The 12,217-nt window shown below is 44.1% G+C and overlaps 1 protein-coding gene across 1 annotated transcript in view; it reads left to right on the top strand.

Moving 5' to 3' along the window:
• MFSD12 (major facilitator superfamily domain containing 12) overlaps positions 1-12,217 on the top strand; it is a 184,889-nt gene that overhangs the window by 88,687 nt on the left and 83,985 nt on the right. Inside the window, exon 3 of the mRNA XM_018572247.1 lies at positions 8,577-8,703. Within this exon, the coding sequence (XP_018427749.1) occupies positions 8,577-8,703 (127 nt within the window). The remainder of the gene's footprint in view (positions 1-8,576; positions 8,704-12,217) is intronic.

The following is a 12,217-nucleotide window of genomic DNA, read 5'->3' as shown; positions in this document are numbered from 1 at the left end:
ACACCCCACTGTCTCTTTTAAAAATAAAAAAAAGTTACACTTCCCATACCCTTACCTATGAGGAGAGAGAGAGCGTCTCTTATGGCAGCCTGGTCAGCCATCCCTAATTGTACAAGTAGGAACAGTATACAGCTTAAACACCATAAGCGCTGAACAACAGCAGAACAATAGAGAGGGGGAAAAAAACATAGTTGAAAGGCAAGAAACGAGTACTCACTGGAGCAGATCTGACAGTAGAGGACCGCAGGAAGCTTGTAGAATTCGTTCGTCGTCCGCAGGAAGAAGCAGTGGATACCGACAAGAAGTCCACGTTTAAAAATTATTTCTGGACGCCAGCGCAGAGCAACTACTCACCTAGCCAAAGGAGAGAGGTGACGTCCAGGAACCTGTAAGGGCGGAGCCTCTGGGGCCGATCTGCTCCGATCATGATCTATATAAGGAAACTAATGCAGGGCGCGAGGCCCTAGCAGGGACATAGTAAAATGAAGGCTGAGGATGAGCATGAGAGGCGAACGCCGAGGGGGGCTCCAAACCATCAGGCTGGATAATCTGGGATAGGCTTTTTTAAAACCATGGAGGCAGAGTCAACGGAACAGGGGAGACTGACCCTGACCGGAAGGCCGCCGAATGGCAGGTAAGGGTTCCAGATACAAAAATAGGGGGAAAAAAACCTCAAAGCAGAACAAAAAATCACGGTCCCATGGTGAGGACAGAAAAAATAACCGATACTGAAAATGTTTTTTTTTTTTTATTTCACATTTTTTTCAAATATTTAATTTTTTATTCCTTTTTTATTAAATATTTTTTTACTTTACTTTTAGAGGCTTAGGGGAAATATTAGGGGTCTAAACAGACCCCATTCCCCTTTTTAAAATAGAAAAAGATATTGAGAACACATTGAGTCCTCAATCTCTTTTTTTCTGTATCTCCTGTTATAAATGAACAGGAATCCTCTGAGTATGTTTACTTTAACCACAATTATGAATGAACAGTAGGGGATATAGATCACTCCCATTCATTCATAATTGAGGATATAGTCCACATACCATATCCTCAATTATCTACAAACACTCAGCAATCACTGATCGCTGAGTGTTTGTAGACTGCTCTCCTCTCTGATACACACTGTGAAAGGAGGCTGAGTGAGCGGTGCGAGCCCATCCTCCTGTGACAGCGCTGTCTCCGCCCCCACACCGCTCTGCCGCACTGTGCCACACCGGCCGATCACAGCGCTCTCCTCACGCAGCGCTTGGCCGGCTGTCACTTTCTCTTCTCCCCGCGGGGACATAGAGCAGCGCCCAGCAGGGGGGAAGGAAACCTGTTGAGATGCCCCACCTCCTGCAGAGCCTGCACTGTACTGAGAGCCGCGCATTCCTTGTGACAGCCGCTGCTTGAGTCAGTGAGAGGCAGCCCCGGAGCCTCCGTGACGCTTCAATGACGGCCCAGCCTGCACAGCATCAGAGGGGCCACCAAAATTTTCTCGTAGACCACCAGTGGTCCACGGACCACCGGTTGGCGACCGCTGCACTAAAGCAATTGCTGTGACCATATTAAACTCTAAGGGCTTGTTCACGCCACTTACAGTGCATTCTAGCACGGTTAGCTGCTGAAACGCACTGTATCGCATACTAACCCCCCCCCCATGTTGTGGTGTGTGTGTATATATATGTATGTATGTGTATGTGTATATATATATGTATGTGTATATATATATATATATGTATATATATACATATATATACACTTTTGGTGAGTGTAGTGCCCCCCTTGCTGATGAACACTTTCCACTTACAAATGGTCAGTGTAGAGATAAAAATTATTTATTTCAGTTGTAAAATGTAGGAGCTTTATCCATCAGAAACGGAGACAGCTGACGTGCTAAATGTCTTCAAAAAGTATAATTAGAGCGTTAGTGCAGCACCTAAGGGGAGGATTTGTGGGCAGAGACTGGGAGGATTCTAAAGAGGAGACGTGAGAGAGCTTCATAGTTCTCATGTCTGATTGTAGTCCTTTACATGAACGAGCATAGAGGGTGGCTACTTTTCAGCACACTTGGCGACCATGGAAAAGAAAAGTAGCCACTCTCTGGCAGTAAGTTGTGGCTGGGGAAAAATAAAACTTGTTTTAGAGCATTTCGAGCTGAAAAAAAACAAAATAAGGTACACAGTCATTGATTATATAGTAGAAGTTATTTTTATATTTTGATTTGAGTTTAGCGTTGCTTTAAGCTTGAGGCCCGACACTAAGAACAACGCGCAGTTCACCTTTAATGACACATGTTCTCACCATTGCAAAACAAACAATCGCGAAGGCCTGGATGACCCCCCTCTCTACGTTTCTCCGAGACAAAAGCTCGCTTACACACGGTATTTGTTTACAAGAAACTGACAGCTAAACTCCACGATACAATGCAAAAATTCGAAAGAGTTTGGGACCCCTGGACCCGGAAATGTCTCCCACCCCACCTTGACACTGACCTAATAACAGCGTAAATGAAGATGCTCCTTTTAAACCATCCACTCATGCAACCTTTTACGGTTGACACCCCTCTGAACCTGAATCTTCTTTTCTTTCCCCCCACCCCCATCTTACCTATGCTACTTTCTCTCCCCTTCTAGATCTCTTAATCCTCCCTATCCTTCTCTCTTCCTCCTCTTCTCCCATTCCGCCTCTCCGAATCCGAACGTAGAAATATCTTTTAAATAACAACAAACCCATACTTAAAGATAATTGCAGACTTTGTATTCTTTGCATACCTTATTTCTCTTTTCTTCCCCAGTCTTCTGGCAGTGGCCATGTTTACTAAGGGCAGATTACTAGCTCTCCTTTTACTTCCTGGATTTCTGGGACATGTGACTAGGACATGTGACCGTGCACATAATCTCAGGGGAGGATAATGTCTGCTTGAGATCTCGTAGGATTACGGATTATTTCCAAGCAATGCTCTGCTGATGACAAGGCAATCCCAGTGTGCATTGCGTTGGCATACTAAACTAATATGCACTTTCAAAGCAGGATATGAATGCTTTGCAAGTTTTTTCAAAATCACAGCACTTTACACATGATGTGTCTGTTATTATTAATCATCATACATAGAGGGATGTATTGGTAGAATTTGATTTTTGAGTGTATAGGTCGGAGTTAAGCTTGAATTAAGACGTTTAACCCTTTCGCTGCCAAGCCCTCCAGAACATTTTGCAGCTCAGCTGGCCACACCATTTTTTGCAATTTTCCCATTGATTTGATTTTCAATTGCTGTGTTGCTAGCGTTTGTAAAAAAAAAACCCCAAACCATTTATTTTTTGAAAGCACAGGCCCGGTAGAATGAAAAGATGGTGCTGCTAAATTTGTAGGCCCTGCGATAATTGCGCAAATGTTTCTCAAATTCATATTAAACCGATAAAAATCCACAATTCAAATGATAAAATCAGTATCCGCGCACAAATTTTTTTTATTTTATGACTAAATTTAAAAGATAAAACTGTATTGATTTTATAAATAACAAATATTTGCAAATTTTAAATTGCGCCTTTCTGCGAAAGGGTAAAAAAATGAAGGAACGCAAAACTGTTTAAGCGACTTATGTTAAAAATCGTATTTGCTTTGTGTTGGTGTTTGTGTTGTGATAAATGATACAGGCGTACATTTAACACAAGTTATCACAACGCACGCCAATGCGTCACAAAGCTTTGCCATGCGCTGCCACAGTTAAATTAATGTTTTTTTGTTTTTTTTTTAAAAGAAAAAAAATTACAATTCATGAACTGCGATGCATTTTAACAACGCACTGCAGCGCATGTGCATGGCGTAACCACAATATGGTGCACGTGTATGTTGTGTATGTGTGTGGCGGGGGGAGGGGAGGGTTGTGCTTTTTTATTTTTACACATTTTATGTTTCATTTTTTAATCTTTTTTTTTTTCTTTACTGTTGGGGGAGCTCCGGGGAAATATTAGGGGTCTAGACGGACCCCTGACGTTTCCCTTTTGAAATAGAAAAAGAAATTAAGGACACGAGTCCTCAATTTCCTTTTCTGCATTTCAGCGGCTTGTGATGACAGCTTTTAATTTAAAGGGGACCATCCAGGGAACAGTTCTGCTATTAGTTCATGGTCGCTAAAGCAACCACGAGCTTATAGCAGAACTGTAAATGCCACCGCCGTAAGGCATACTGAGCTGGCGTTTCAGGAACAGTTTTGTTCCGCCGTATGCCTTACGGCGGTGGCAGGGAAAGGGTTAGAGCTGCAACAGTTAATCGATTTAGTCGATTAACATCGACGATTGAAAACGTTGGCAACGTTTTCAATCGTCGATTCGTCGGCTATCGATTGAATTTATCCGGGGCTCCACATGTGGCCTGAGCCACACGTCACACGCTGCTCCCCCTGCGGCCGCCGTGCCCACGGCACAGGCCACGTAAGCCACGCCCACCGCATAGGACGCTGAAGCCGCGCACACCGCTGCTCTACTCCTTGACGCGATCTCCCTCACTCGTCGCTGGCCCGCCGACAATCAAGGGCCCACCTTCTGAAAGCAAGTCAGTGGTGGAATAGGTGTACGGAGCTGCAGTGTGGAACAGGTGTGCTGGGATATAGTGGTGGAATAGGTGTGTGGGGGTGCTGTGGTGGAACAGGTGTCAGTGTGGAACAGCTGTGTGGAGAGGCAGTGGTGAAATAGGTGTATAGGGGTGCAGTGTGAACCAGGTGTGCAGGGATGCAGTGGTGGAACAGGTGTGCGGTGGTGGAATAGGTGTATGGGGGTGCTGTGGTGGACCAGGTGTGTGGGGGTGCTGTGGTGGAACACGTGTGCAGTGTGGAGAGGCAGTGGTGGAATAGGTGGATGGAGGTGCAGTGGTGGACCAGGTGTAGGGGGGTGCAGTGTGGACCAGGTGTATGGGGGTGCAGTGGTGGAATAGGGGTGCAGGGATGCAGTGGTGGAACAGGTGTGCGGGGGTGTGGTGGTGGAAAAGGGGTATGGAGGTGCAGTGTGGAACAGGTGTATGAGTGTGATGTGGTGGAATAGGTGTTTGGGGGTGCTGTGGTGGAACAGGTGTACAAGGGTGCGGTGTGAAACAAGTGTATGGGTGCAGTAGTGAAATAGATGTGTGGGGGTGCTGTGTGGAACAGTTGTATGGGTGTGAAACGGTGGAACAGGTGTATGAAGGTGCAGCGAGGAACAGGTGTATTGGTGTGCAATGGTGGAATAGTTGTGTGGGGGTGCTATGGTGGAACAGGTACGAGTTACGCTACGCGCGCCGGGGACGCCACGACCACGCCGCGTATGCCACGCCCACCACACAAGCCGGGCACACGTTGATGGACTACAATCTCAATGCAAACTAGTAGTCCATCACTGGAGCCTTTTTTTCCCCTTTTTTTTATCCGATTAACCGATTAATCGAACTTAATAATCGGCCGATTAATCGATTATGTAAATAATCGTTAGCTGCAACCCTAGAAAGGGTTAAGTTGAATTTCATCTGAACTTGAAGCTGGTGCAGGGATTAAGAGGAGCAGCACTGAAGAATCGAGCAGAGAGGTGGATTAATTTGGGCAGGAGAGGTAAAGGGGACTAGAGTGGTACCAGTCTGTTGTGTGTGGTGTTTTGTTTTAGATCCTAGTAAAGAGCATTATATTAGTAGAGGCTGCATATGATGCGAGCATGCATTTTAGTCATTTCATTAGTGGGAAAGGAACTAATGTGAGATAGTTTAAGACCGAGATTACAGTAGGTGGTTAGTAAATGAATGTGGCAGTGAGCTCTGGGAAGCTAGGGTTATTGGGCTGTTGCTATTAGCATTTAATTCCAGTAGGGAGATGATTTAAAAGTAGAGACCGCAAGATGGTCTGGAAAACTAGACTGTTAGGACGCAAGATCAGAGGCAAGAAGATCTGACTATGATCCACATCGAAGCGATATGGAGTCAAATAAGCTAATCGGTTAGTGAAGATCATGGGTGCAGATAAGGAAAAGAAAGGGGGTGTGAGGACAGAACCTTTTTGGTAAAACTAAAAGACAGAGAAGGCAAAAAGTAGTATTTTATGAATTTAGATACATTGAAAACCCATCTTGATATTTAAGAAAAGACAGAGGAGATGGCACCTTAAGGCCAGGTTCACAACCCATTCAGATCATCTCCAGACCACACCAGATTTGTTTCGGGACCCAAAATGCATCATTTTATTTTGCTATTTTTGGCCTCTGTTCGCACCAGCGTAGTGAGTTCCCGACTATACCAGAAAAATAACGCAGGTCTCATTTTGTCTGGTCTGGAACGCATGGAAACAGATCAAAAACGCATGCAAATGCACTGGACCGCACCTGAAAGCCAATTTTAAGCTAAAAGAAAAATAAAGCAGCTCGGAAACCCGGCAAAATCATTGTAAAAATTCTGCAAAACGCAATGCACCACGTTCCAGATCTAGTCCAGAAAATGGTGTGAACCTGGCCTAAAAGAATAGATCTAAAGTGGTACATAATGGTCTACAGTGTGTGAGATTTAGCTTCCAATGGTAGCACATTAAGGACAGAGTCCGCTTGCTTACTACGTCTTTTTAAGGGCTTCTGTGTCCGCTTTTATTAATGCACACAAGTCCACACAGGTGTTTCCCTCGCAGGGGTCTTCAAACATAAAGTACGGCAAAATAATATTTTTCCAAGTCTCACCGACTTCAGGTTATCACAAAAAACCTCTCCCACAGGGGCTGTATCCAGCTGATGTGCCACACAGGCTGGTTCCAGGTTGGAGTCCTCCTGGACAGACACCACCCTTGTCTTCCAGCTGGAACCGTGAACCTGAACCAGTATCCTTTTCATAAGGGCTGTGCACAGGTGCACCATCATTCGGTGCTGGTCACCACTAAAGCCCGGACCCAGGAATGGAGATTTCTTCCCTCCCAGTTCACTTAGAAATCTCCTGGCTCCAGGATTCCAACTATAATCCAGAAAACCCGGAAAGTATTATAAAGCCAGCTCTTTCCTGCAACTGCATAGTCCCTCTTGCTGAGAGTCCTGGGTGCCATATTATACCGTGGTATTGCCACACAATACAACAAGTGTAAATAGATTTGCAGCAGATATATTCAGCTGACTATCATAAGGTACTTTATATTAAATCATACATAATTAAAAAAATGTACATTTTCTTTTTGATCTAGTTTTTTTGCTACCCAATAGTATGTTGATATGCTGAAACAACGATTTGTGCAGTGGTCTTTTTTTCCTCTTCCTTGGATACCAGGATTTCTAAAAAAATTGCTGTGGGCTTAAGTTATTGGTAAACCAAAGTGATATATTTTCCTGTAAAGTATAGTCAGCAGACATCACACACACAGTTTTAATCTGTTTGTATGGCTTTTGCAAAAATTTAGTTTTTGCTTTTAAGCCATTTTTAGACAAAACACCACTCTGACAAAGATTCACTTACTAGTTCCTCTTTTCAGTTAAAAATGATAATTTGATGCAAGGAGTAATGGGTATAGTCATCTTCTTGCTTTTGACTTTTAGCCCTCATTCACACAGGAATCGACCCCCACGTACAGCTCCGTGCTGCTTGCATGGCCGTACCGAGAAGCTTCCGGGAAGGACAGGTGCTGCATGTGATTAGTACGCAGCCCCCGTCCTTCTCTATGGGACTAAGCCGCCGTGCGCCCCCCTACGCTCACCTCAAGTGCAGGTCCGTACGGGTGCGTGTTTACTGGCTCAGACGCAGACAGGATCCATCCTGTCAGCGTACGAGTACTCGCACCCGCATGGCGGGTGAGCGCAGGGGGTGTACTAATCACACGCAGCACCTGTCCTTCCCGGGAGCTGCTCGATATTGCCCTGCACGAAGCTGTACGTGCGGGACGATTCCTGTGTGAATGAGGGCTTAATATTGTAGGACAAGGATCTGAAATCATGAACTTTCTAAGTAGCCTTTGCAAGAACAGTCTCGTATTGTGCCAGGATCTTCATGTGTGAATTTAGTGAAATACTGCCTGCTCTGGGCTCAGATGCACTTGTTATAGCAGGAATTGCATATTTGTGATACTAGGGCTTAGGCTTTTGTTTAGGGTCAAGGCCATGTTACATTGGCAATTTATTTGCAGTGATGCTATTTTTTTCCCCTAGGTATTTTATATAGAATTGCTACGGACTTGTTAATCTTACAGCAACATGTTGTTCATTGATTAATTTTTAAGCAGCGTTTTATGTCGGCAACAAGCTCACCATTCACCTCTATTGCTTGGCTACAAATTCAACAAAAGTTCAATCTTGTGTTAGAGCATGCCAACCTAATGATGTAGTACTGGTTTAACCTTTGGCAGCCAAAAATCACTTGGTGATGGTCATGACGGTAGAGAGTATGTCGCTAGCTACAAATTTATGTTAATTGGTGGCATTGACAATTTGAAGCAGTGATTATTTGCTTATACAAAATTGTCAATGTGACCTGGCTCTTTTAAGGAGGCAGAGGGGTTTTGTGTGATAACGTTTTACTGTAGGGGTTGTGTTTTAAGGAGATCAAGTTTAAGGCTCATTTTAGGGGTAGTACACATTTGAAGATTGCTAACAATCGCGTTCTCTTTTCCACAGATATGCTTTCACTGTACTGGCAAACATCTCTGTTTATGCTGTTGCTTGGTTGCTACTTCACTTTCAGCCTGGGAAGACTGGTCATGAAGAGACACACTTGGGACGGCAGGACATTCCTATCTTCAGGGTATGTGAAATCGCTTTAAAAAATTTCCCAAAGTCCAGCATCTGCCTTTTAACCACCTTTTAGTACTGGAACAATTTTTGTTTAAAATTTTTGCACACATACTAAAATCTGAATTTTTGGTTTTGGTCCAAGACGCATCAACAAAAGTAACATCCAAAGTATACAACATGACATATATCCACCTGGTTTTAATTTGTATTTTATAATTTTTTACTTTTTATTACTTTTTTTTTTTTTACTTAACTTTATTGCTATTGCATCGGGGCTAACAAGCCCTTATGTGATAGTGCTTGGAGGTGACAGGTTCTCTTTATGGAGACATCACTGGTCTATTAGGCTCCTGATGTTGCCCCTGCCCTTCAATACAAACTATCATTCACAGGATTTTGCTTGGTCGCCTGTGTAATCATCATGTTAGCTGGCTTTGAAGCAGGAAGCACTAAGAGCACAGTGCTCCCTTCATTCCTCACAGAGTGGATTGGGGTGCAGAGGTTCCTTGGTCTGCTTTCCGATTTTCATCCTGAAACTCTTTTGCTTTTGCTCCTGGTGTGGGGGCGGCACCACATCTATTTGCAGGCTGTTACCAGTGTTCTGGGAGCCTGTACAGTCTCATTGCCTGCAGAGAAAACCATAAGATCATGGCTGAAGCAGCAGACCTGATCTTGGTATAACTACTTGGTTGATGTGTATATACGGCGATCCAGAAGTGGTTAAGGAAACACTGATGCCTATGCCTTGTCAGGTGTGTCAACACATTACACAAGTAGCTAATATTTGGGTTTTTTTAATTGCCATTTTATCCTTTTTATAAGGACTATTTAAAGCTGGCCTAACACTGCTTTATTTTTTCTCAGTTCAACCTGCGGGCTGGACAGAAAAAATAGAGCAGATTCCTCCAACTCTACAAGCGTGTTGATTGAGGAATCCCTGCTGATTCTTTTTTTTCTCTTTGCGGCCAATAATCTGTGATAGAGAGGCAGTGGAAGAGAGGAGGAGAAAACATTGGAACAAGAAAGAAATATGAATTTGGGGGAGAAATCACTAAGATTGGGAGCAGAGAGATCCGAAACCAGGAATCGTTGTTGAATTGTAAGGACTAATCTTTCTAGTGTCCAAATTTATTGAACTTAATCAGTTGGGGAAGATGGTAAGAGAATAAGCAACGTAAACAAATAAGTATAGGCAGTGGAGTGTCAAAGAAAAAAAGATGGGAAGGGCTTGAAAAATGCACTCGTCTTCTTGTCCTGTGACAAGCGGACTACCCGAGCCAGGAAGAGTAGATTCCCGGCCGGCCTTTTGTAATTAAACGGCCTGCCGAGAGCTTTACATTCAAGCGCTCGGGTGTCTCTAGAGACGCCCGATCGCTTGTATTAGCTGCGGGACCGGCACGGCTGCTCTGTGACAGGAGATCAAAGGGAGATCAGCACACGATCCCCCTCTGAGCTCCTCTCCGGTCCCCGAATGCAGGAAGTGATGTATATTATACTTTTGCATTCAGCTGTCATTCCCAGCTACAGAAGCTGGGGAAGCAGATCTCTGCTTCATCAGCTTCTCTGGGGGTCCCTAGGCCCCCGCCCCTCACATACAAACGTGCATCGGGTGCGCCTACGTGCAAAATCGACAATTGCATCTATTGTGCCGCACATGTTACATATCGACGCGAACATCGGAGTGTGAGCAATAATTTTAGGGCCATTAATCACTGATGACACTAAACTTATGCGGTTGAAGCGTCGCCTATGGCCAATTTCCGATGTGGTCGTTTTTTGCGGGCGCGCAATTTTGAAGTTCGCGGTATACTGAGCTTAGGGTAACGGGAGGACGCTAGTTTGTGTCCTCCCGTTACCCTAAGGAGAACTATGGGGGAAAAACACTGACCCCCATAGTTCTCCTTTAACATAAAGTAGGGAAAAATGTTTTTTTTTTTTTTCTAAATTTACAGTACTTTTTTCATTATATAATAAAAAATAACATTTTTAAATAAAATGATTACATACCACCAAAAGAAAGCTCTATCTGCCCCCAAAATTATTTAACATAAATTGCAAGGCTATAGTCCGGTCATGCTGACTGTTGACATTTTTGACTGGTGAGACACCCTAACATTTTTCAAGCCCTGAAGATGGGGGTAACTTTGGAAAGCTAAAGGAAGAACAAAATGGTTCAGGGGGGATGTAGGGGTGCAGTAAGCAATTATTTATTGCAGTATATAAGAATACTATTGTAAAGATTTAGATACTACAGACACACTTATAAGAACATAGCATCATTCATTTGGGCGTTGAAATATAAAAAAAAGTTTACTCTGCATATACCACAACATAAAAACAATATCTGTTGCAAAAAGCTAGAAAGAATATTCATACGGAATTTCATTATTTATGAACGCCTTTTATATACTACTAGGAGTTTAAGGGCCATAGCAAGGGGGAGATGAGTGAGGCACTCGCCTCGGACGCAGGCGCGAGTGGGCACAGCCAGGGCTTGGCGCAGCAGGGAGAAGAGGGGTGACACAGCCTGCAGCTTCTCCTTGCTGCTCTCTCCACCTGTATGGGCAGAGGCTGTAGGGATCCAAGGAGAAATGAAGCGCTGGTAGGGGGGGCAGTGAGGAGAGGGAGCGCCGCTCGGCTAGGATCTGACCACCAGCGTCTCTTTCCTCTCCGCTTGTCCATCCTGAAGTGACAGCGCTCCCTGCACCGCCCCCCCACCGGCTTCAGCGCTTCATTTCTCCTCTGATGCCCGCTGCCTCTACCCATACAGGCGGGGGAGAGCAGCAGGGATCAGAGAACAAGCTGTAGGCTGTGCCGCCCCCTTGCACATGCAGCTCCGGATGGAGAGTGGAGGATGGACAAATATCTGCTATTTACTGATCCTCCTGTGTGCAGCACAAACATTGGAGTGATCAGTACAACTATGTGTTCCCAGTTTTAAATGATCAGGAAGTGCTTTACATCGCTTCCTGTTCATTCATGAGTTTCTCAATGGGGAGAAGCACTACGTACAAAGGCTTCTCCCCATTCAGAAACTGGTTATAGTACAGAGGCTTCCCATTCATTGAGAAAATATTTACTGAGTGCTTTCCATTCATTTAGAACATAGGCTGCAGAAAAAGAGATGGAGGACTCTGTGTCCTCCTAATTTCTTTTTCTATTTTAAAAGGATATCACACACACAAGTTATTAAACGTGTAAAGACTAAAAAGGTTTTCATTGGGGGGGGCATTTTCTGTTCTTGCCTCAGGCGCAAGAAGAGCTAGCTACGACTCTGCCCTAGTTGGAAGTTTGAATAATCTTCCATAGGCTCAAATCTTAATCTTATTTCTCCTATTAACATCTTAATATATTTGCAAACTAAACAAAGGCTGCCTCTCTGTGTATGTTCATGGATGAGTAGCCTAAGGCCTGGTTCACACCTAGGCGTTTTTGAACAGTTAGAAAGCTGCCAAATGCAGAAAAAAAAAATGCGCCTCTTGTAGCAGTTTCAAGCTCTTTTTTTTTTTTTTCTTTTCTTTTCT

This window comes from Nanorana parkeri, unplaced genomic scaffold (genome assembly GCF_000935625.1).
Source record: "Nanorana parkeri isolate BGI_ZX_2015 unplaced genomic scaffold, ASM93562v1 scaffold1975, whole genome shotgun sequence".
In the NCBI taxonomy this organism is placed as follows: Eukaryota; Metazoa; Chordata; class Amphibia; order Anura; family Dicroglossidae; genus Nanorana; species Nanorana parkeri.
This window is presented reverse-complemented; position numbering and strand designations above follow the sequence as displayed.